The 26,476-nt window shown below is 40.1% G+C and overlaps 1 protein-coding gene across 1 annotated transcript; it reads left to right on the top strand.

The window, feature by feature from the left end:
* Window positions 1-14,792: 14,792 nt before the first annotated feature.
* LOC139639865 (autotransporter adhesin BpaC-like) lies at window positions 14,793-20,881 on the top strand. The gene is made up of 3 exons (XM_071514011.1): window positions 14,793-14,974; window positions 19,889-20,076; window positions 20,163-20,881. The coding sequence occupies exons 1-3, from the start codon at window positions 14,793-14,795 to the stop codon at window positions 20,879-20,881; spliced, it is 1,089 nt and encodes a 362-aa protein (XP_071370112.1).
* The last annotated feature ends 5,595 nt before the right edge of the window (window positions 20,882-26,476 follow it).

Here is a 26,476-nt window from a genome sequence, read left to right as displayed (position 1 = left end):
AGTTTGAACTACTTTATATACAGTTAGCTAATTTAGTCCAGTGGTTCCCAACCTAGGGGTCGGGCCCCTCCAAAGGGTCACCAGATAAATCTGAGGGGTCGTGAGATGATTAATGGGAGAGGAAAGAAGAAAAAACAAAGTTCTGATACACAAATCTGTTTTCAGTTTTTGGACTTTTTCTCTAATCTTTGATTTTTGCTGAAATACTGGATCATTTGAACAGCCTACGCCACAAAATCGTTAAAATAAGGAAAAGGCCTGTGCGTCAGCAGTTCAGAGGTTGAAAAGACAGAAACAATATGGCTGTTCAGAATCGCCTCGACTGAACCGCCTAATGCGTGCACAACGAAAAATCGGTGTGCAAATGTACTCCTGACTTAGCAAACTTGGATATAGTTCTTCAGCGTTACACAAACACAAACGAACCGTCAAGAAATTGAAAAGAATTAAAAATCTGCATGTACGCTTAGCCTACCTCAAGAACAGGTTTTTACGTCCCAGTCAGCACGGTGTGTGGTCTCCACAGGGAGCTCATAAATGGCGCTGACAACAGTAAAATGGGGTCAAAGGTTAAGTGTGTTAGAGTCTCTCACTCACTCTCACCCTCTCAATTAGCAATAAGTTACCCTGTACTCTGAAGTAATTTTTAAGCATCAAGGGCGACGGGTAACGCAGGCTAAATGTACTGGTGTCTGGTTGTGGTTTGTTTTCAAAATAAAAGCAGGAAACATTATGAACACGAGGGGTGCTATTGTTTTGAACCCGGATTCACAAAGTAGTCCCCTCTTTTTCAACACTTGACAAAGGTCCTGTCGACCGCGGGTCTGACTGGAGCTACCGGCTGTGCAATCTGGCTGTGTGGTGGAGAGCCACCGACCGGATGAGATCAGTGCTCATCTCATATCTGTAACGTTAGAATGCACACAAATTTTCATAATTTGCTTGTACACAGTGTATATTTTGAGTATTTTAGAGAGCTAGCCTACATGATAAGCCCGTTTTTTTTGTGCTTGCACATCTTTTCTTTTAAAATGTTCTTTGTTCTATTCAGTTGTCTTAGGCATAACCTATGTAGGCTAATTGTGATGATGAAAAAAATGTAAATAATAGTATGCTATGGAAAATCTAATCACTGTGTTTTTGGTATATGACAATATAAAAGACAAGCTATAGGCTAGTTTTCCATTGCATTAAGTGTAATAAGTGTAAGATTAGATCCATAAGGACATTTCATAAAATCATTATTATATTTAAAAAGAAAAAGTTTTTCCTTTAAATCAACAATGTAGAACATATTTCTAAGATCGTGTAGCTATAGAAATTAAGGCATGGGGCGCCCTGGTGGCTCATCGAGTAGAACGCGTACCATAAGGCTCAGTCCTTCCCGCAGTGACAAAGGTTCGAATCCGGCCAGTGAGCCTTTGCTGCATGTCCTCCCCTTGCTCTCTCTCTCACTATATCTGTCTAATAAAGCATAAAATGCCGATAATAAATCTTTAAAAAAGAAAGGTAACACTTTATAATGATAACCATCATTAATAAATGGTAAATTGATAGATAATTAAACTTTAGTTAATAGTTATTTTACTGTTAACAAACAATGAAATGATCATTAATAATGTTTACTAATTATTAGTAATGCTATAATTTATGTTATTTTATCATTAGTTTGTGTAATATAAAATCATTTGTTTATAAATGATATATTGTATCATAGTTGATAAGAGACGGTAAAAAGGGTAAAAAGCTATGATACAATATATAATTTATAAACAAATTTCATTGTTTGTTAACAGTAAAATAACTATTAACTAAAGTTTAATTAACTATCAATTTACCATTTATTAATGATGGTTATTATAAAGTGTTACCAAAAGAAATTAAGGTATGTTTGTGCTGAATGGTTAATGGTTTTATACTGTAGTAGGCTAGGCCCTAAATTTAAATGTACGCATCAGCAAAATCTGTAATTTAAACTGAATAATAATTTTACAATTTTTACATTTTTTATGGTCAAATTATGTGTTTTATACATATTATGACCATCAAAATTACAGTTATGTACTGTTTCTTTGTTTACGGTAATTCAATGTATTTACTACGGTGATATACCATTTCGGATTTTACGGTCTTTTACCGTTGCTATTTCACAGTTTTTTACCGTATTTTCTACAGACATTTTTTACAGTGCACCTGCAGGTCCTGGTACACAAGATTATGTAAACCGGAAGCTGTTTTCTTCAATTCAGCTCCAGGCTGTCCCAGGATCTGTACATGATACCAGAGTTATGAAAAACAGCCCAATCTACACAGAGCAGCTGTACCCACCTTTTTTTTTGTCCCAGACATCATTACCTGCTGTGCTGTTCTCCACAATATCTGCCTTTGCCGGAGGACATGGAGGGACAATGTGGATCCAGCCCTTCTTGGTGCTGCTGAGCACAGTGGTGCAGCAGTGAGGGAAATGCTGGCACGCCGCATCTCTGCACCCACCCACCAGCTGCTGGACCATGACTACTTCTAATATAGGCTACATGTAGTCTGCTGTATCCACATACACTGACAGTCAAAACGTTTGACCCACCTGACTGAATGTTCTGTGTTTTTCATCATCTTAAAGCCATTGTGATCCAAAGGCTTCTGCTTAAATACCTGAAATGAGTTTCTTAGTCAAATATAAATAGTGAAGTTGATCCTATGTATGAATTTCTTTCCAAAGCCTTTGCCTTTCCATCAAGGCAAAGGGCGGCTACTTTAAAGAATGTAAAATATGACAGTTTTGATTTGTTTAACATTCTTTTGGTCACTGCATAATTACATTTGTGTTATTTTGTAGTTTTGATGTCTTTACTGTTATTCTACAATGTGGAAAATAGTAAAAATAAAGAAAAATGTGGTGTGTCCAAACTTTTGAATGGTCAACATTGCACATGTAAATAGTTTTAAAAAGGAGTTTCATATAGTACAGAACAAGTAAGACAGACACACACACACATACATATATATATATATATGCAAGTACATACATTTATTTTTTTCCCCACTTCTTTCACTTCAGTCAACTCATTAATTTGTTCTAATGTAAACAATAACCATGACTGTGTGTGTGGGTTCAAAAGGTGCTCTCTGCCATATTAGTAATGACAATAATTTAAAAAAAATACAACTCTTTCAAAGAAAGAAAATTGAACATGTAGCTATTTTGCTGACCACAACATTGTTTACATTTTTTCAGCAATTTTCTCCAGTACATTGATAAGTCTCTCCGTCTGTACCTCCAACCGAGAAAATCTGGCCTCATCCTTTTCGCCTTCCATCTTCATGTACTCTATCAGTGGGTCTACATGTCTGCGCTTTCTTGAGGGGCTGGGGCATTTGGGCACATCCAAACCTGCAGGGTGGCGATGATGGAGGTGGGGTTGGAGCCTCTTCACCAGGGACATTTTTGGGCCCTGACTGACAGCCTGCTTCTGCTGGCAGCTGGTCTTCCCCTGTGCACGAGGCAATTAGGACAGGAGGAGAAACAGAGGGCCTTGCCCCAAATGCCTCAGGCATCAGGGGAAACCACCGCCAGCTTGCTGCTGGGGTCTCTCCCTGATCCGTTCCCACTCCTGTTGGTGGGGCTTTCAGGTCCTGTATTATGGGTAAAGGAGGAAAAACATAACACACGACTAGCACACAAACATTTAGTCTCCCATCACTATGAACACAATTCTTTTCGATATTTCTTATTGCTATGTAAATGGAAGAAGTATGTATACCACTGCTATGAACAGCACCTTGTATTTTTTTTTTAGGTTCTCCCACTTTTTAGCAGCCTGGGATCCAGACACCTTCCCCTCCGATCCCATCTTCTGAACTATTGTCCTGTAATATAAACACATAAATATACACAACATGTCATGTCTTATTCACACATAAGTTGACATATGGGATATTAACAGTTCTGCAGTAATGAGAAGGAGCAATTCATAGTCAGATTAACATGGTGTTTTGATTTGGATATTGTATTATTTTCTGCTCATTATTTGCAGTGACAGCAGGGTAAATAACTGTGGCATGGTAAATTAAGATGTTTCATTCAGCCACTGTTTTCATGACAACGTACAACAGTGTGTGAAATGCTAGTAAACTCAGTGGTTTGTATTTTTAACATGGCTACAGTTGCAATCTGAGAGAATAGCACTGTCAGTGATATAATGTAATAACGTTAATCCACTTAAACTATGTAGGAAATGCAGTGTGTCTTCATATGGAATCAGCTTGACAGACCATAGCAATATAATGCAATACAAAAGTGATTATTGACGTTTAATTTTACACATAAATGAAGACACAAATATAGGCTACTCACTCCCAGGCCAGTTTGGAAGCATTGCGCTTCCCAGTGAAAAGAGCCTCGTTCAAGCTTCTCATCTTCACCAGTCATTCCATCTCTTCATCTGACCCTATAACGACAACATTACCGTAGCCATACCATCTTTGATATAGTGTTTAAGTGTGAGCCATCATAGGTTTACATGCAGCATCACTAAGGGAATAGAGCTAACGCTAATTATAACTAACAGTGATATCTAAAGTTCTACCGGGGTAAGGTGAAGCGATAATACAGAGCAATGAGTTATGATATATCAGCGATAAGTTGAATTTCTACATACGATCGTTATAATTCAATGTATTGTGTTTGTTTACTTACACTTGTGTATCACTTGTTCCGCCATTGTTGATCGTACGCAGGAAATGACGACCGATCACAATGCATTCTGGGCAATATACGCTCCCGGAGTCTACATGGTTGTTGACTCGCTCCCTCGGCCCTCGAAGGGTCGATCTCAGAAAGTTCACTTCAGTTATCAGAGTAATGGAACGACACTTAAGATGTCATTGTCTCTCCAAATTTGGAGAGACAATGACTGGAGCTGTAGCATAGAAGCCTGTCTCCTTCCAGCACTGGAGGGTTGCGTTCCCCCCCCCCACTTTGCTGATTCTGTAGTTGTGGATGATGTAGCTGTTGGCTTCTTTTATTGGGTCAGCGATCTCCTCAAACAGGACGGTCTTTGTAGCAGACTGTCCATCAGTCGTTGCAACCCAGACATTTCAGTTTGTCCCTGCTGCAGTGACCTCCCCGTCCTCAAAGACCCAACTGGCCACCTTGACCACCTTGACCACCTTGACCACCTTGACAGTAAAAGGTGGCAGCTGTTTGTAAGGGTCAGATGATGCCACCAGAGCGTTTGGCATTAAAAAGTGTTTGCAACATATCAAAAACTAAATGTTACAATAATAATAAATAATGACATTAATAACAATGAAATAATATTTTATAATAATACTGATAATGCACTGGCCACAAGATATTTGTTAAAATGTTCATTCACATAAAGACAGTGTAACATAAAGACAGTGTAACATAAAGACAGTGTAACATAAAGACAGTGTAACATAAAGACAGTGGCCTTCATTTACGAAACGAACGTTCGACAGAAAACTGGGCGTACGTCATTTCCACTCAAAGCTCAGCATTTATCAGTTTGGACGTGAGCGGAGCTACGATCAAATCTCACATCAAGTCTCAACTCCTGTAGCAAGTTTTCCAGTCAGCTGGACTTGGTGCAGCAGAGTAAATCTGCTGAGTCGGAGAATTGTTATTAGACCATATATTCTGACTGGCATCTAAGAATATGCAGCCACATATGCATCACTTAAAAATATGCAGCCTATGGCAAAATATTCTATTTTATAAAGGCCTACATCGACTATGTGTCATAAAGCCTATCTCTAACATAAATAGATATTTTCAAATTGTTTGCAATTAACGGGGTTAAAAGTTTTCTGGTGTAAGATTAATTTCTCTTTCATTTTGAGATAGCCTACTTCAGAGGTGTCAAACTCAATTTCATCCCGGGCCACATCAGCATTATGGTTGCCCTCAAAGGGCCGGTTGTAAATGTAAGACTATATAAATGTATCTACTTGTTATCATATTACATAATTGCCTCTGCATTCGATTATTATTGGTTTTAGTAATGACTTAATAATTAATAACTAGCTCTGAAAGCAGAATTCTAGGAAAAATAATGGCAAATAGAAATTCAAGTGTACAACTATTATACAATTTATTTAAAAAAAAAAAGAAATATACAAAGTAGTAAAACAGTGTGGAGGTTGTCATCGCTGATGCGTGATCTGTGCTTGGTCTTATTTAGGGTGTTTTCACATATAGTCCTCTTTAAACGAACTGAACTCAGTCCTCTTAGGGTGTTTTCACATGTAGTCCTCTTTAAACGAACTGAACTCAGTCCTCTTAGGGTGTTTTCACATGTAGTCCTCTTTAAACGAACCAAACTCAGTCCTCTTAAAGTGGACCAAAAAGTGGACCAACAGAAAAGGGACTCATTGTCAGTTCATTTGAAAGAGGACTCAGTTCTCTTTCTGGTTCACTTCAGCTCTGATGGGGCCTCAGTCCTCTTTCTGTTCACACTATAGTAGTTCCTCTAGAGCTCAGCAGCCAGTTGCACCAGCTGAACTTAAGTTCAAACGTAGGCTAGTTTGAACGTAAAGTCTCACTAAGTCCGAGTTTACGCATTACTAAAATTTTAACGGTTGCACCAACTGAAGTAGTTCCAACGTAGACTTAAGTTACGACTTAAAACTTACACCTACCTCCTACTAGGTGTAAAGTCCTCCGTAAAATAACCGTTGGCGCGGCGCATCAATTTGAGAGGTGGGATAACTTGCTGGAGGAGCAGGAGGAACAAATCCAGCGCGGTTTACGCCGGCAACGCGTCCTCCGTGACAGATTACATCCTTTTGACCAATATGATGATATAGATTTATACTCGCGCTTTCGTTTTCCCAGAGCAGAGATACAAAAAATCATCGATCTTCTAACGGCAGATTTGCAGCATGACACGGACAGAAACGCTGCCCTCAGCCCTTCCCTTCAAGTGTGTTTGGCACTAAGATATTTTGCTACGGGATCATTTCAAAACTCGGTTGGCGACTCCATTCAAGTGCATAAATCTACTGTATGTAGAGCAGTACGAGCAGTTGCACTATCGTTATGCCAGCGCCTTAACAACTATATTAAGTTCCCGTCACAGCCTGAGCAACAAAACAGAACCCGTCAGAAATTCTACCAGATTGCCAGCTTCCCTGACATACTTGGATGTGTAGATGGCACACACTTCAGAATTAAGACACCCAGAGATAATGAGAATGACTTTGTGAACAGAAAAGGTTACCACTCAATCAATGCTCAGATTGTGTGTGATGCTGACCTCGCCATTACAAATTGTGTGATAAGGTGGCCTGGGTCCAAGCATGACATTCTCAAGCAGTCCAGTCTTTGGAGAGACTTTGAGGCAGACAGATACCCTGGGAGGTTGCTAGGAGACTCAGGATATCCCCTGAAAAAGTGGCTTATGACCCCATACCTCAGCCCAGCAAACATCAGTGAGCAACGCTACAATTCAGCACACATCAAAACCAGAAACGTGGTAGAGCGGTGCATTGGTGTCCTGAAGAACCGATGGGCCTGTTTGCAAAGAGGTGTTAATCTTTAAATTTAATTTAATTCAAATAGTAGGCTATTACAATATGTAAATGTAATGTAAATTGAAGGCTCTAGTTATATTATTAGAATATAGTATTAGTGTTATTCATATAGTTTAATATAATATAGTAGCCTATATTATTAATAGGGGCTTGAAGACCTATGGTAATCTATTAATTTATTTGGTGAATGACAGGCATATTAATGGAGCCTGACAGAGCTGCAGTTGTGGCTGGTGCCTGTTTCGTCCTTCACAACCTGGCGATGATGTGGAAGGTACCAATCGTGGAAGAAGGAAATGCAGATGAATGAGGGTGACATAGACATTCCCTTGGCCATTGAGGACCACCTACCAACTGAAGCTGCCACAATCCGGGCATACCTCACAGCAACTTATTTTGAATGAGATGCACATCAAAATATATAGCCTATGGTTCCATGAACAAGAAGGCGGCTGATGTGGGCTACAGTAAAAAAAAGTTTAATAAGCAAAAATATTGTTAATAGCATATACATACATGTTTAAATATTTATACTGCACAAATAAATAATCATTATAAATCAACAATCAAATAGGTGAACACATTCTAAATATAGGCTTGTAATTACATCAAATGTTCAAATATCTATTTTTCAACTCATAAATTGTATATGTACATATAATTTTAGAATACAAATATTGATAATATTGATGTACACCAAATCCAACAATATATGTAAATATTCTACACACTCTTATCTAAACTATATCTGTAGCATATTAGCTCTTTACACTAAAATATTATTTGACTACAAATTATTTGGTAATTATTTTTCATTTGTGAGTGTGATTGTGTATCCCTGTGCTTTCAATTCCTCTTGTAATTTAAATATTTCTATATTTAATTTGATCTTTTCAAGCTCTATTTTTTCCTTTTCTGCTTGGATTTTCAATGTCTCCTGCCTGATCTTCTCAATTTCCGCTGTAAAAAGGTGACATCTTAATTTGGTTACATCCTCTTCCTCTGTGGTAGAAGCCCTTGTGTTGCCTCTGGCCCTCTTGGCTGGTGGTGGGTGGCTTATGTTGCACCTATCCTGTGATGACAGTGCTTGAGGATGAGCACTGTCATCTACATCCATCTCTGGTAAGAGGGGTGCTGCCGATGCTGGGGATGTAAGGGATGCTGAAGGTGGAGCAAGGAAGGGTCCTGCTGATGCTTGTGCTGCCAGTGCTGGAGGTGAAAGGGGTGCTGTAGGTGGAGCAAGGAGGGTCTCTGCTGAAATCAGGGGTGTTGGAGCTTCTCTGGAGGGCTGCTCTATGTTCTCTGCAGGCTCACTCTCAGGACCACCTACAATACCAATGACAGAGGGGGAGTCTTCCCCTACAATGTCTAGGACCAGTGTTGAATATGGCCCCATGTCAGGTTTAGGTCCACCTCCTGTTGGCACATTACGTGGAAAATCCTCAACAGCTTGCATTTTCAGGTCGCTCCATTTCTTCCTTATATCTTTAATTTCTCTGTGTTCCACTCCCTTTGCATTTATGGCCTCTGTGATGTCTTCCCATATTTGCTGTTTTCTTTTATTTGTCGTGAAAGTGTTGAATTTGGACTCCAACGCTTCTTTGTTTTGTTTGTATTTTGTGAGGAGAATAATAATTTCTTCATGCGTGAAGTTTTTCTTTCTTGGTCTACGGTCACCTGTCATGACTAACTCCCTGAAATACACAATTTCAAAGGTTAGCCTACATATATATTCTGTCATTTATTTAGGCCAGTTCCCATAGCAGTCTCCAGCAAAATGTATAGTCTAATTTTACTATTATTTTTACTAATTTTACTATTAAAATGGGATTGAGGTATCACGAGGCAAATTCAGGTCAGGCAGTCAATGCTGTCGCTTCGTCAGATTGCCTCTAGAGGGCGTCTTTGACTGTGAGATGCAGTGTTTTCCATACAGAGACACTAACTGAACTGCATTTAATTGAATGAACTGAATTGAACACGCGCGCCGTGGCACCGTGGGTCTGTACCGGATCTGTGCTTGCTATTTCATAGGCTATGCGTCCGTGCTCAATTAGGCTACACATGGTTGGCTCTCCATTTTAAGCACCACATTCGTGGACAGCGACTCGTAATTTTAGAGGTAACGTTAGGCTACTTTGTGTGTAGGTTGCCTACAGTTTGAAAACTTTCACACAAGGGGTTACAAATGTTTTGATCTCTGGTTGAAATTGTTATGCGTTTTTGAAGGTGTTTCATGTTGTTTTAAGGTAGCCTATTGCATGAGCTTTTGGATATAGCCTAATTAATAACTATTGTAGCCTATGTTGTTAAACTAAACGATCGGTGTTAAATTGTTCTCCCACTGGTTCTCCCAACGCACACAACATCGGAGCAGCCAAAATTAGATTTTATAGGCTTCCCCGGTTGTTCAGACTTGGGTGTTAGCCAAAGTAGCCTATTATAGCCACTTGGGGTAATTATTTGTATTCATCTATACAGAATACGTAGCCTAGTTTATAGGCTACAGCGATTTCATAAAGTGTCCGTGTATCTGTCATGCATATTTTAATAATCCGAACATTTCAGTCTCCTAGACGATGTAACAAGCTACATTCCCGATGTTTATATTGCTCCACTTACATTCACTTCACTTGCTAAGGAGAAATGCTCCGGACATTCAGGACGTTGGACAGCGACAACACTGACTGCGAGGGAGGGGGGGGGACCACTGTCTTTGAACATGAATTTAGATCACTGAACTGACGAATAACAAATCTACAACTTTCTTAAGTCATCAATAAAACAAATAACTTTTTTCCACCCTGTTATTGAGAGGGAAATGCCTAACTTTCGCTCTGTTGAAAATAACGGTTAAACAGCTTGATGTCACTAGTAGGCTAATTATAGTTGTAGACTACATATAGGCTAGATGACTGGTACAGGAGGCAAACTAAAATTAATCCTTATAACCTACTTTATACTCGATAACGTACCTATTTGTTGATGTGTTGAATGTTTATAACGTTAATCTTTTTCTGTCGCTATCGCGTAGCCATAGCAACCGTTGATTTGGCACGAGATAATGATTTTAGCTGTAGTTGCGGCAGGGGAAAACGTCACTTTCTGCGACAATGTTTTGGTTAGTGGTCCGTTTACGCTCTACTAGTTAAGATGTATCTTAAGTCTCATGGTGCAACTAAACAAAGACACAACTTTAGTGTCAAACTAACTAGTTTCAACGTAACAGTTAGTGTAGACTTTACACCCTAACTTACGATAGAGCTTACGTTCAGCTGGTGCAACTGGCTGCAGGTATCCTACTGTGATTTTCTCTATGAAAACAGGTCCAGTTTTTAAACATAATATTCTAAGATCTTGGCAGAGTCAGAGTGAGGAAAAAGCAGTTGACTAATCTAGTAGTATAGTAATCTGGTAATAGCAGTAGCAGTAGCAGCAGTAGTAGTAGTAGCAGTAGTAATAGGAGTAGTAGTAGTAGTAGTAGCAGTAGTAATAGGAGTAGTAGTAGTAGTAGTAGCAGTAGTAGTAGCAGTAGTAATAGGAGTAGTAGTAGTAGTAGTAGTAGTAATAGGAGTAGTAGTAGTAGTAGTAGCAGTAGTAGTAGCAGTAGTAGTAGCAGTAGTAATAGGAGTAGTAGTAGTAGTAGTAGTAGTAATAGGAGTAGTAGTAGTAGTAGTAGTAATAGGAGTAGTAGTAGTAGTAGTAGCAGTAGTAGTAGCAGTAGTAATAGGAGTAGTAGTAGTAGTAGTAGTAGTAGTAATAGGAGTAGTAGTAGTAGCAGTAGTAATAGGAGTAGTAGTAGTAGTAGTAGTAGTAGTAGTAATAGGAGTAGTAGTAGTAGTAGTAGTAGTAATAGGAGTAGTAGTAGTAGTAGTAGTAATAGGAGTAGTAGTAGTAGTAGTAGCAGTAGTAGTAGCAGTAGTAGTAGCAGTAGTAATAGGAGTAGTAGTAGTAGTAGTAGTAGTAGTAATAGGAGTAGTAGTAGTAGCAGTAGTAATAGGAGTAGTAGTAGTAGTAGTAGTAGTAGCAGTATCAGTAGTAGAAGCTGGTGGAAGTATTTTTGTATTTCAAACTACTCAGATTGCAGTACTTTGTAGAATAGATCAGATTTCTATTAAATGAAATCGGAGCTTTCAGATTCAGATTGTGTCACTTTATTTTCACTAGAACACACTGATGATCCTGTTGAGACCAGAATCCTGATGAGGAAACAAGAAGAAACAAAAAAACAGGGATCCAGTCAGAACTGTTAAAGTTCAGTGTAGAGAGTTGTGTTTTTGAACCACCAGGTGTTGTTGGTTTTTTTTGTATTGGTTTTATTTGTTTTTTTTGTTGTTTGTGTTCCACTTTTGGTTGTGCACCTAGTCTTGTTTTAGTTTTTTGTTTTGACATGTCACTGCAGTTTTTGGTTGGGTTGAGATGTTTTTTTGTTTTGGATGTGGTTTTTCAAGTTTTATTTGAGGTATTTGTTGTTGTTGGTTCTTTGTTTGTCTCTCACCTTGTCTTACCTTGTCTGAAGACCTTACCTTGTTGCTGTCTGGTGGGATGTGATGCCAGGCCTCCAGCCCACATGTGACTCCAAAGTCGAGAGTCTTACCGCTACACTATGGCCTCCAGGCCGACCTGTGACTCCAGAGTGGGGGGTCTTACCTCTAGACTATCTGTGAGCAGGTAAGGGAAAGTCAGTAACGTATTAAGGAGCAAGCTGTGGGAAATTCAAATGCAAATACTTTATTTTTTCAAAAACACATGTACATAGCATCATAACCATACAGGCCGATGCAAGATGCCATATGTACAGATTCACAGCAAGTGGCAAGTCATGCCAGTTGGTCCTGGTGGCTCAGTCTGATGGAGCGTCTTCCTCATAACATGGAGGTCTTCGGTTCAGTTCCAGCCTGACACAGTGGAGCTTTGTCTTTCTCCTCTCCAGACATTTAGCCTTAAAACAGACGGACAGTTTGTTCCTCCTGCTCTCTCTGTCTGGCTCCACCCACCCAGACCAGCTCTGTACGTTAAACTTCTTGAAACAAACACACCTACCTGCTTATGACAAAGCTCTAACATGAGACGAGGCTCTTCCAAAACACACTGTTGCAGTTTACTGGATAAATAATTAAAACGAGTGTCTGCAGTCTTTCCTCTGTCATCCAAACAAGGTTTCCACAGTTTAATAGCAAGGTGCACCTTGTGCCTGCTTACTCCCTTTAAAGAAACAATTGCCATATTTGATGTTTGATGTCTCTCTGATTGGTTAGACAGAACACAGAGTCAGAGGGAGGCGGGGTCTAACGGGAAAAAGGTCTTGAAGCCAGAGGAGGTCTGAACCCACAGCAGCAGGATCACATGGTCTGTGTGTCTGAGACCCTTCAGGGCCTTATTGATCACTCCCAGGGCTCCTATTGGGTCATACCGCGTATCAATAACTGTCTGTTGATTGATCAGAGGTGTATGATCCTCTCAGGCCTCCCTGCCCTAAGCTTTATTTAACACAGGATTTCAGTTGGTTGGAGTGGAGTTGTTTTATCGATACCAATATGTTTGTATTGAAGCTGATATTTTGCACCAATATTCAATATCAGTCCAAAATTTTTCACAGTATTCAGTGTTTACAGAATTGTATCCTTGTCAAGGTGGTACAGCATTTAGACCATCATGGGACACTAAAACTCTCCATTGGAACCCGGACAAATTAAGTTCTTTTAGGATCAGCAGCTCTTTAAGTTGATGTTGATTTTATCTTGTTCTGTAAAGCACTTTGTTTTGAAAAGTTCTATACGAATAAAGAAAGAAGAATAATACGAATAATAAGAACAATAAGATCAATTAATTAATTAATTAATTAATAATATTTAACACGGTTGATATCCAGTATTTAATAAATGGCCAATATTGTGAGTAAAAGGTAAAAAGATGGAAAACAAAAAACAAAGAAGGGCTTTTTGGCCCAAATTACCGACTCGAAACATTAAGCCAAGGGAAACTGTTCCACAGGTTTTTCTGACGTTAAGCTTGAATACATTTTCTTACTGTCTGTGGGTTCCTTCCTCTCATTATTTTTGCTCAATATTGTGATTATACAGTGTGTTGTTGTCATTACTCTTCTGATGATTCAGTCTGCTGCTCCCTGGTTTATTTAATGTGTCTGTATTCCTGCATTTTATCTCTTGGGTTGCTGTGAGTGTGTATGGCGTTGTGTGTCCTGCGGTAAGCCGCTTCTGCAATTAGGCACAACAACGTGTTGAAGATGAATGTCAGAAACCAAAACAACAAATTAAAACTCAGAATATGAAAGTTCCCTATTAAAGCCGCTGTTTCAGAGCATTTTGTTTATTGTGCTCATGCAGTGTGTTGTGTTCCTCGCTGCAAGACAATCCTCCCATTTGGGACAATTAAGTCTTGGAGCTGAAAGAGCCAAGTACTTAGTGTGGAAAATAGAAACTAAAACTCAGTTTCACTTAAAATTCAGTTCACTGGTTTCAGAATAGTTTTGCTTATTTTTCTTTATGTTATTGTATTTACTGCCTTGCTCTGTAAGCCAGTTCTCCACTGGGACACTGAAGTCTGTAAGCAGAAACACAACAAACTGAAATTCAGAAAGTGAAGTTTCTCCATGAAAGCTCATTTTCACATTTTGTTTCAACAAATTGCTTTTTGTGATTATGATGTGATATTGTTGTTTTCCTCGCTGCAAGACGATTATACCACTAAGTGCATTACAGGACTAATACAGCATAGATGTAGTATAAATACATGGAGTACTTCCACAGTGACTACCACTGTATACAGTACTAATGTAGTATGAAGGAGGACTTCTACAGTACTTCTACAGTACAAGAGTACTGACTACCACAGTGTAGTCATTGTAGAAGCCCTCCTTCATGTATTTATTTTACTAATGAAGTATAAATACGTGTGTTAATACTGTACTAATGCAGTATCAATACATGACTATACTACACCATCAGATTCAGTGTCATGTAACCATTCCCATGTAAACAAGCATCAACATGTTGAAAGGTTAACGGCTGCTGTTGTAAAAAACAAAAATGAGTCGATCAATTTGAATCCTGATCAATTTCATCATGGCAGGTGTTTTGTTCCTGCTTTCCAGGACAGAACACAGCAGAGACTCACTGTAAATATGAAGAGAGAGAGAGAGAGAGAGAGAGAGAGAGAGAGAGAGAGAGAGAGAGAGAGAGAGAGAGAGAGAGAGCTGGTTCAGGATCTGGAACATGAAGCGGGACGAGGAGCCTCTGAGGAGCGGGTGGCCTCCGTGGGGAAACCAGTTTACTGTCATCCTCCTGTTCCGTTTGACCATAAAACCTGTTAAGGACCTGATCAATACCGAGGCCCGGGGCAGGGCCCGGCGCTCGTTACCTCGTCCGGTCGATAGCCGGGACTCTGTGATTCGCTGGTGACATTTAGTGGCACGGACGCTGCAAAAAATAGCTGAAACTCATCTGCTCCTCATGAGGGAAAATTTCCTGTTTGTCTTACAGGAAGTGACGGTGGCGGCATTTAGCAGCTGCAAAAATATCCATTTTAAGGAGATAAATCTTGTTTTTCTTGACGTTAAGTGCAAATATCACAGACTTGCTTTAATTTAATTCAATTTGACTGAAGTATTTTCTACAAACGAGTGGCATTTGGAACAGAGAGCATCACAGTTTGACTCATTTCCAGTAAATTTAAATAGAACGATCTTGGTCATTAATTGGTGTAAATGCCACTAGATGTTTTTGTTGGTGGGACAGAAAACATTTAGACACTAAAACCAAATCTAATGAAACTTAATGAAACAGCATTTAGACGGCAGGACACTGAAACTCTCCATTGAAATAGTAATTAAATTACTATTATCATTACTACTATCATTATGTCTCGACCCTCATTTCCAGGCATAAATACAAAATGGTGAACTACAATTAATGATTTTATTTTATCCTTTTTTTTTTTTTATTGCCTATTTTACTGATTCCTTACTGGAAGAAGCCTGGAGGTTCCAAACACTGATTATTTCACTAGAAAAAATGAACAACACGAAGATTACATACATGAGAAAACATTTGCATATTAAAATTAATTGTTTTCTTCCACACAGTGAGGAATCCTGGGAAGGTTCAGTGTGTGAAGTAAACAGCTCAGTGACAACAGTATCACTGTTTAACACGGTCACACTGTTAACAATGTGATGTGTAGGTGGCTCTCAGCGTGTGTGTGTGTGTGTGTGTGTGTGTGTGTGTGTGTGTGTCTGTCTGTGTGTGTGTGTGCATAGCTGCTCGTGCATAAGTGTGCATCTGTGAGTGTGCTTAAGTGTGTAAGTGTGAGTGTTTGTGTGTGTTTATGCATAAGTGTGTGTATGCCCAAGTATGTTGTAAGTGCTTGTATGTTCATGTGTGTGCATATTCATGTGTGTGTGTGTGTGTGTGTGTGTGTGTGTGTCCATTTATGATTCTGTTTGAGTGTGTGTTGGGTTTGATGCCAGGCTGAGGAAGACGACCGGTTGTTAATATTTCCGTTTCATCAGTTTGTGTTCAGACGAGCTGCGGAGGTCACGAACTAACAAAACATAAATTTGTTGAAGTTGGACATGAAGGTTCGTCGGGGAAAAAACACGTAACTGCAGCATCAGCGGTTTTTAACGTCTTGATTAAAGGATGACACCGGTGTAATTTTAGTTTTTTCAGAAGCTTCTACTGTTGTTCTAATGCAGGTTTGAACTCACCCATTGTTTTCTAAAATACATTAATTTGCATTTTAAAGTAAACAACTGTTGGTTTCTAAATAACGCCACAATCATTGCAGTTGTATCATAAGTCATAGAACTGATGTCAGCAGCTGTTCTCTATAAGGAGCTGAAGTTGACGTCATGTCCGTCTGTCAGTATGGAGGTTCCTTCATATCAGAAATCTGAAATGCATATTGCTTTGATTTTGAAATATGTTATAGGAAGCATCAACACATCTCCTTTGGCTTGATTTCACAAAAATCCATTCAGTATTATTTACATGAATGACAAAATCAGTTGCTGAACTACATTACCCAGCATGCTTTTAGTTAGCTGGAATGTTCCATCTCCTGCAGAGGGAACAAGCTGCGGTAGCTAGCTAGCTGCAGCTTCACAGCTCCAGAGACTAAATGTGTTCAGTTCCTCATGAGGCTGAACTCAGACTTCAGTGAATCCAGACTGACTCTGAACAGGTGAAAACCTGCTGAGACAGTCTGCTGCTGCTGGAGGATCAGCTGCTTCATGCTGGAGTTCTGCATGGAGACAAAGTCTGTTCTGGAAGTTTCTACACCTAAAATAACAGAAAAGTGCAGATAAAGTCTAAAAGCTCCTGCTGCGTAGAGAGAGAGAAGGGAATCTCAACTCCATTCGTTGCAGAATACTTTAAATCACATTAGCCACTTAGCGGCTAACCAACCACAGGAAGGCCTACACTTCTGCTTCAGCTCCCGAGAAGGTGACATCACCTGCCACCAAAGATCAGCCAATAGCAGATGGCAGTTTCAGCAGCATGCTTTTTACCTTTAGATGTCAGGCTTTACACAGATTTGGGTTTGGAGTTTAGTTCCTCTTTAAGCTTTGTTTTGCCTCTTCACTGCCACCAGAGGGAAATAAAGGAAAAGGAGAAAATAGTTCCATTAGGGCCTGTGTCCACTGAGGATCTGTCTTTTTTTTGTGATCTATTGTTTATTAAACTCAGAATAGGTAAGAAAAAATGTGTACACTACATAGGCACATGGGGATACTGCAAACAAATATAACACAAATATAGATACATATAGATATACACGCACATACACACAATACACATAATACATACACATCTACACAACACCACAACCAGCAGAAATGACATACAAACATACAAACAAGGCCTGTAATACTGGACAATAAGGAGTATGAAAAATGAAAATCAAGACAGGGCCAACTAGGCTAAACCTGGTTAATTCTTTGAATAATCTTGATAGCCTTAGAACAGTTGATAAGGGTGTTAATATTTGCACCATTGATTCTAGCAGTGGACCTATCAAGTACACAAATATCTAGAAAAAAAGTTAACCAGGTTCTCCTCATAATAATAGCGGGTTCAAACCAGTTCTTAATGATGGTTTTCTTAGCTGCAGTTGAAGCTGCCATTAGTATTCGCTTCTCCTGAAAGGAGATAGACACATTTGGACTGAACCCTAGGAGATAGAGAGCAGGGCAGATGGGAAGGATCTGTCTTTAAAACACTCCTGACCCAATAGACCTTTTTCACAAACATGGCTGACGTACTTCCACTTCGTATTAGTAGGTAATGGATCGGTTCTCACCATTGCCAGCAGTGTTAATGAGGCTTTGTGCCTTTTGCACAGAAAAGGCACAAAGTGCTAACTGGCTAGCCAATGCTAATGGTAATTTTTGTGTTGTTAGCATTTTGTGACCCTCAATCAAATCACTTTTTTATAGTGGTGCAGTCATCTGACAACAGAAACACTAAATCAGTGATCACACACAGAATCGGAGGAGACAGAAAGTTGGCTTCTTAACACTGCTGCCAATAGTGAGAACCTCTTTTCAGCAGCCAGCGCTGTGAGCCTCACCTGCTTTCAGAGTTAAAAAAAAAAATGTAACTTTGCCTAAAACGCACAGCTCATCAATGTCACTTTGAGTTCCACCAACCAATCAGGTGGAACGGTGGGTGGGATCACATCATGAGCGGAAAGGACGGCAACGGAAAACAATGACAAAACAACGACAAAACATTGTCATGCTTCTAACAGAAAATCCATGTGTGCATGACATGAAGACGCAGCTGTCACAACATTAAGAACAGCAGCCCGGAGGAACAGATCTGTTCTGGTTCAGGTTCCTATCACCAGGTAACATTAATGAACAGAAACTGACCTGTTTGGTATCTTGTTAGCGAGTGACAGAGTTGGAGATGATAGAACATGACAGGTTCAGTTGTGACCAAGGTGTAAGTTAGTGTTGGTAGCTCTACACAGAGCCAAAACACAGAAGCAAAGAGATAAAAACAATAAAATCCAGTTATTAAAGGACAATACTGACTTTTTGGGAATTTGGCCTGTTGGTCAACTTATCCCTTATGTGACAAGAGGATTGGCAGAAACATTCTCTCTCTCCAAGACCAACTCTGGTTTACTAAAAGGTCTGTCTTCTAACGCTGACAATGCTTAGCATACTGTATGCTAACGCATTAGCATTAGCACAGGGCAGAGAGATCTACCAGAGACCAAGAGATGATTTTTCTGGTACTTCAATCGTAAAGTTGCTTTAAAATCAGGCAGAAAAGAAACATAGAATGTTTTTATAAACAGTAAATCCAAGCTGGCCATCATGTGTCACAGATCTCCACACATAGCCTCCTCGTTAACGACTCGCTCAAAGTTGCCATGGAGTGACGAATTGGACGACCCTATTGGGGGGTCATCCAATTCGTCACTCCGGGGGGGGTGGGGGGGTTAGGTTGCTTCATCAGCAGCTGTCAAATCATCTGCTCATCAAATATTGAACAGAGAAGGGAGATGTGCAGTATTGACTAAATGTTGGCTCTGACGAGAGGGGGGAGGGAGAGAGAGAGAGAGAGGGATGAAGAGGAGTGAGAGAAAGAAGATGGAGAGAGGGAGGAGAAAAAGGAGTGCAAATAAAGAAGGGAGGGGAGAGAAAGGGAAAAGAAGGAGAGAAAGAGCAATAGAAAATGGCAGAGAGAGGGAGAAGGAGGTTGAAGTGGGTAGCTGAGCTCCCACTTTACCCTCAGGGGAAAGAAAGAAAGAAAGAAAGAAAGAAAGAAAGAAAGAAAGAAAATGGAGTGATGAAAAAAAACTAGTGTAAATTATACAAGGGAACAAACAGAAACTTTTCTACCTGCGACAAAGACATTTCTATTTCTATCTCATGGTAGGGACATTTCTCCCTGCAGTAATAACAATTCTACCCATGGGGCCGATGTTTGACCAACAGTAATGATGTTTCTACCTGTGGCAATGACATGTTTACCCTCAGTGAGGACGTTTCTACCCTCAGTGAGGACGTTTCTACCCTCAGTGAGGACGTTTCTACCCTCTGTGAGGACGTTTCTACCCTCAGTGAGGACGTTTCTACCCTCAGTGATGACGTTTCTACCCTCAGTGAGGACGTTTCTACCCTCAGTGAGGACGTTTCTACCCTCAGTGAGGACGTTTCTACCCTCAGTGATGACGTTTCTACCCTCAGTGAGGACGTTTCTACACATAATGAGGACGTTTCTACCCTCAGTGATGACGTTTCTACCCTCAGTGAGGACGTTTCTACCCTCAGTGATGACGTTTCTACCCTCAGTGAGGACGTTTCTACCCTCAGTGAGGACGTTTCTACCCTCAGTGATGACGTTTCTACCCTCAGTGAGGACGTTTCTACACATAATGAGGACGTTTCTACCCTCAGTGATGACGTTTCTACTCTCAGTGAGGACGTTTCTACACATAATGAGGACGTTTCTACCCTCAGTGATGACGTTTCTACCCTCAGTGAGGACATGTCTACCCATCAGTGATGACGTTTCTACCCTCAGTGAGGACATTTCTACCCTCAGTGATGACGTTTCTACCCTCAGTGAGGACATGTCTACCCCTCAGTGATGACGTTTCTACCCTCAGTGATGACGTTTCTACACATGATGAGGACGTTTCTACACATAATGAGGACGTTTCTACCCTCAGTGATGACGTTTCTACCCTCAGTGAGGACGTTTCTACCCTCAGTGATGACGTTTCTACCCTCAGTGATGACGTTTCTACCCTCAGTGAGGACGTTTCTACCCTCAGTGAGGACGTTTCTACACATAATGAGGACGTTTCTACCCTCAGTGATGACGTTTCTACCCTCAGTGAGGACGTTTCTACACATAATGAGGACGTTTCTACCCTCAGTGATGACATGTCTACCCTCAGTGATGACGTTTCTACACATAATGAGGACGTTTCTACCCTCAGTGATGACGTTTCTACCCTCAGTGATGACATGTCTACCCTCAGTGATGACGTTTCTACCCTCAGTGAGGACGTTTCTACACATAATGAGGACGTTTCTACCCTCAGTGATGACGTTTCTACCCTCAGTGAGGACGTTTCTACCCTCAGTGATGACGTTTCTACCCTCAGTGAGGACGTTTCTACCCTCAGTGAGGACGTTTCTACACATAATGAGGACGTTTCTACCCTCAGTGATGACGTTTCTACCCTCAGTGAGGACGTTTCTACACATAATGAGGACGTTTCTACCCTCAGTGATGACGTTTCTACCCTCAGTGAGGACATGTCTACCCCTCAGTGATGACGTTTCTACCCTCAGTGAGGACATTTCTACCCTCAGTGATGACGTTTCTACCCTCAGTGAGGACGTTTCTACACATAATGAGGACGTTTCTACCCTCAGTGATGACGTTTCTACCCTCAGTGGGGACATGTCTACCCCTCAGTGATGACGTTTCTACCCTCAGTGATGACGTTTCTACACATAATGAGGACGTTTCTACCCTCAGTGATGATGTTTCTACCCTCAGTGAGGACATTTCTACCCTCAGTGATGACATGTCTACCCCTCAGTGAGGACGTTTCTACCCTCAGTGAGGACGTTTCTACCCTCAGTGATGATGTTTCTACCCTCCGTGATGACGTTTCTACCCTCAGTGAGGACGTTTCTACACATAATGAGGACGTTTCTACCCTCAGTGATGACGTTTCTACCCTCAGTGAGGACGTTTCTACACATAATGAGGACGTTTCTACCCTCAGTGAGGACGTTTCTACACATAATGAGGACGTTTCTACCCTCAGTGAGGACGTTTCTACCCTCAGTGAGGACGTTTCTACACATAATGAGGACGTTTCTACCCTCAGTGATGACATGTCTACCCTCAGTGATGACGTTTCTACCCTCAGTGATGACGTTTCTACACATAATGAGGACGTTTCTACCCTCAGTGATGACGTTTCTACCCTCAGTGAGGACGTTTCTACACATAATGAGGACGTTTCTACCCTCAGTGATGACGTTTCTACCCTCAGTGATGACGTTTCTACCCTCAGTGATGACGTTTCTACCCTCAGTGATGACATGTCTACCCTCAGTGAGGACGTTTCTACCCTCAGTGAGGACGTTTCTACCCTCAGTGATGACATTTCTACCCTCAGTGATGACGTTTCTACACATAATGAGGACGTTTCTACCCTCAGTGATGACGTTTCTACCCTCAGTGAGGACGTTTCTACCCTCAGTGATGACATGTCTACCCTCAGTGAGGACGTTTCTACCCTCAGTGATGACGTTTCTACCCTCAGTGATGACATGTCTACCCTCAGTGATGACATTTCTACCCATGGCAATGTCTTTAACCTGAATGTCGTTTCATCTCTCATATTTATTCTTTCTTTTAACCTGTAATTGTGTTTCCTATTTTGTCTTTCAGCCCATCTATCTATCTATGTTTCCAGTACTATGAGGCCCAGAGGAGCACTATCAATTAGCAGGCTGTGTTCAGCACTCTGGCAGCAATCCCACTATGACAGCCATGATCAATCTGAAGGCTGCACACACACACACACACACACACACACACACACACAGACACACTACATCAACCCCCCACTAGAGAGCCAGTGAGTCAATGAAAGGGAGGGAGACGCACAGAAAGAGAGAGAGATTGCTGTTGGCCACTGGGAGCTGCCCAGTTCAACCACAGTCTTCTACTGGTGGCCTCTGGGAGCTTATAATTCAAAACCTCATATAATTCAAACTCATTAATAAAAACAACAGAAAAAAGGCTGAAATTCCTACTGGTAGAATAACAACCTAAAAGAAGAATGCATTTTCCATTAGGAAAAGCAGCCGTACTCAAAGAAAGACAACAACAGTCATCTATCGAGCCAATACTGGACCTCAGAACAACAACAAACCACTTTATAAAATACAATATTAAAACAAAACAAAAAAATCACAGAAAGAAGAGTTGCAAATGTCTGTCTGTTTTTATAATTTTTTTTTTGTCATTTTATCATTTTTTTTATCAGAGTTTTTAATCACGTTGCTTCTATGATTTATCAATGCGCAAATAAATGAAATTGCTTCTCTCTCCCTGTCTCTCTCTCTCTCTAAATAACCTTCTTAAAGATGATGAGAGGCACTGAGATTCCTGATGAAAGCATCTGAAAATTACCTGCGAACTCATTTCAAACCACTTCTACCATGATTACAGAGCACTGAGTGAGAAAACTGAAACCTGTGTTTATGAACCAATCCATCCAGCTCGAAAAATAAATGTGCACACTCACAAAAACACAAGGGATTTCGTGGCCGTTCTGTGTGAATGTAGTATTAAAGAAACAATCAGCGATTTATTCATTCAGTCGTCTGAAATTATGGGTTTAGTCTCACACTATAGAGGAGGTAAAGATGGATTTTTTAAGGCTCAAGACAACTGAGCTGCAGCTTGTACCAAAAGAAAAGGTTGGTTGGTTTGGTCACCTCCAGCTGCAGGGCCCGGGTCTGTTTCAGTGTCAAACGTCTTCATGTTTCTCATGATTCATACAATATCACAAGATATTACAGTGCATTGCTTTTCACATCTATAACTACCAATTAGGTATAGCAGCTAACCAGAGGCAGGAAAGACGATATGAAGGAGTAAATACAGCATATCACAAGAAAGGTGAAAGGACATATGGGTGCCACTCAATCTTACATACAGAAAAATAGAGAAAAAAAAAGGTGCCAACTAGAACCGCAAATAATTCTTCAGAGTGATGTCATAGAAGAACCACAAACAACAACAACAACAAACCTTACAGTTTCTTTAAAGAACCATTTCATCAGGCTAGTAGGCTGTTTAACACTTTACAAGAGATGGAAAAAAAACAAATATATAAAATATATAAAACTTGTAGCACAAAAAACAAATGAAGACAATAAAATTATGACATGAGTGTACATATTAAATTTGACCAGTTGCATATGTTTTTACAGTAACAGTCTCTTGTACTGGTGGCCACTGGGAGCTGACCAGTGCAGGAGTTGGGGGTTGCAGTGCCTTGCTCAGCGGCACCTCAACAGCAGCTGCTGCTTCTAATGCTGGTGATCTGGGAATTGAAGCTTATTCTGTTCACTCCACTCACTGGTCACTCTGCATAAGAGAGTCTAAAATATAAAAGGAAGCTCTCTGGTGCTTCAGAGCAGCAGAGAAAGGGGGGATGGACTGGATGGATAGATGGAAGGAATGGATGAGTGGTCAAAAAGACAGATGATGGGGTGGAGAGAAAGAGACAAGGAGAGGGGGGAGGGAAGGAGAGAATGATGGAGGAAGAGGTAGATGGGAGGAGGGAAGGGAAGAAGGATGTAGGAGGGAAGGAGAGGGGGATGGGAATAAGTGAGGATTGAGGGAGGAAAGAAGAGAGAGATGGAAGGAAAGAAGGAAAGAGGAGGGAAGGAGAGGTGGACTGAAGGGAGAGAGAGCAATGGAAGGATAAATGACAGAATCAAGGAAGGTAGAGAAGAAGATACTGGGATACAGTCTGTACAGGCTGCTAATACGGTGTGTGGGATATAACAATAATAATAATAATAATAATAATAATAATAATAAACTGAATTAATAAATCTCTCATCTAAAGAGTTTACAATGTGCTTTACAAGAAGGCATAAAAACAAAAAATGTAAAATATGAGATAAAAATAGAAAACTTGGTTAAAGGTTAAAGCAGAATAAATACATATGTAAAATGAAATGAGATTAAAAAGTCAGTATATAATATATAATGCAGTATGAAATATATGGAATGCATTACTTTGCATTACTTTCCAATAGACGTACATTAAATTTCCAGTGAGAGAATCCATTAGTGCTGCATCTCTGTTGTGATGCAGGTGTTGTTTATTCTACTGATGTGTTTTAATGGGAGGGAGAGCGTACAGATTATATAACCTGTTAAAACAAGATAAATTAATACATGAAAGAGCAAAGTGTTTCTTCCCAGGTGCTCTCTCTTCTTATTTAATTAATTGATATTTGTTTTCATTGTTAAATTGTGTTGATGTACTGAATTAAATTAAAGTCTGATCTGCATTCACTAGGCTATGTCTAGATTAAAAACAAGAATAAATACATTTTTGAAAATCAAGTTAAACAAGTTTGGTTAAGGTTAGAGTTAGGGTTAGGGTTAAATTTAGGCAACTAAAACAACTTAAGGTTAGGGAAATGGTTTGGTCGGTTAAATAAGAAAAGCATTTGTTAAAAACTAGAAATTATTGTCAGTCGCATGGTATCAGAGGCAAACGCATCACGCCCTGTCGGGTCACTGTGCTGCTTCAGTGTCACATGAGGCTGCTTCTTGTTTATAGTCGTGTCTCCTTCACAGAACAGTTTCATGCTGGGAAAACATAAATATAACACTTTATGTTCCACCAACACATAATTTGCTGTTAACAAGTCGTGTTCATTTCATGTTTTCCTGTGAGATCTGTCTGAAGACACCTGAGATAACAACTGACATAGTCTGTGACTGTTACCATGGTAACTGGGAAGCTAGCTGGCTAGCTTAACCTAGCAGAGCTTCATTAACATTAACATAATAATTGCAACCAAAATACAGCATGTTCCATCACAACAGTCAGGTGGCCATTCATTTACAATAAAATCATAAGAACAATACAAAAGTAAAAAATAAAAGATTTCTGTGAATAATTGTTATTTTTTCTCACTGCAAGTGAATGATATTGGCTAGATAGCATACATTCTCACTGTCATTCTGCTGCTGTCCAAATATATTCATACATGTCACACAACAGAATAAAATCAGGTTTAGCTAAAAGTCTTATAAGTGATGTCACACCCCCTTTCTGGCAGCCATCTTGGAGGTCCTCAGCTCTGAACAGCTGACTGTGTTTCTGTCTCAACAGAACTGAACAGACGGTTAATTTCTGTCTGTTTCTGACTGAACTGATCATTTCATCACTGATCCATCTGATTGATTTAGTGTTTAGATAATGTCAGCTTGTTAGCTAGCTAACCATAGCATCTGGTCAGCTAACCATCACTGTCTTGTTGTTAACACATCTGATTAGCACACTAGCTAACGAAGCCAGTAGCAGCTAGAGTTAGCATTTTCATATTAACATCAGTGTAGGAGCCATATGTAAGTTTCTTGCATATTCATGTGCTTGGTTTGTGTGTGCACACTGCATTGGCACCTGGGAGGTGGGAGTGTCATTATGGGTGTGTACTCGGTGGTTACTAGTAATTGCACTCACCTGTTCACCTGGGCTGGTTTTGGGCATGGGGTAGGGTGAGCATCGGGAGTGAAATTTTCTGTTGACCGCCTTATGGCACTGGATTGCGTATTTTGAGTTTTACCTGTGTCTTGGCCTCTCTTTTCTTTGCACTGGCGCATGTAAGCAGCTGTTAGGTGGAATCGGTTGTGCGGCGTAGTGATATGGAAATAAAGAGGTAAACAGAACCTCAGAAGTGGACGTGAATCTTTTGCTGTGCACGTCATCAGTTTTCTCCCGTGCTTAGCCTCCCGCGGCTTATTGTTTTTTTTGGTGTTCACCAGTTAGCCGCAAAAATCAGTGTGTTTGCTGGCTAGTTAGCTAGCTAACAGTTTGTTCAGGTTAACTGAGCTGACTCTTCTCAAGCTACAACTCTTCATGTTCATGTGTCACAGTAACCTACATTTGGAAACAAATCCACCTTATCACACTATTAAAATAAATATATAAAACCATTAGCCTCATGGATTTTTTAAAAGTACAGTATGGGTTTTGAATGTGATTCTTTGCTTCATGGGTTTGAAACATGTTTTTTTTAATCCCTTCTTTAATTATTCAAAGAAGTGGCCAAATGGTGTGTAATTGCATTTGGAAAATCTCAAAAATACAA

This window comes from Centroberyx affinis, unplaced genomic scaffold (genome assembly GCF_046629955.1).
Source record: "Centroberyx affinis isolate AG114_WGS23_722 - 3 ecotype Tasmania unplaced genomic scaffold, CSIRO-AGI_Caff_v1 ptg007879l_1, whole genome shotgun sequence".
NCBI lineage: Eukaryota > Metazoa > Chordata > Actinopteri > Beryciformes > Berycidae > Centroberyx > Centroberyx affinis.
The sequence above is the reverse complement of the archived record's forward strand: the minus strand, read 5'-3'. Positions and strand labels throughout refer to the sequence as shown.

Excerpts from the sequence above, each read along its gene's own strand:
- LOC139639865 (XM_071514011.1), top strand. The coding sequence starts at position 14,793 with ATGAAGCGGGACGAGGAGCCTCTGAGGAGCGGGTGGCCTCCGTGGGGA. Across the intron at positions 14,975-19,888 it reads CGGGACTCTGTGATTCGCTG|TGAGGACGTTTCTACCCTCA; the intron begins GTGACATTTAGT and ends TTCTACCCTCAG. Across the intron at positions 20,077-20,162 it reads TGATGACGTTTCTACCCTCA|TGAGGACATGTCTACCCCTC; the intron begins GTGAGGACATGT and ends TTCTACCCTCAG.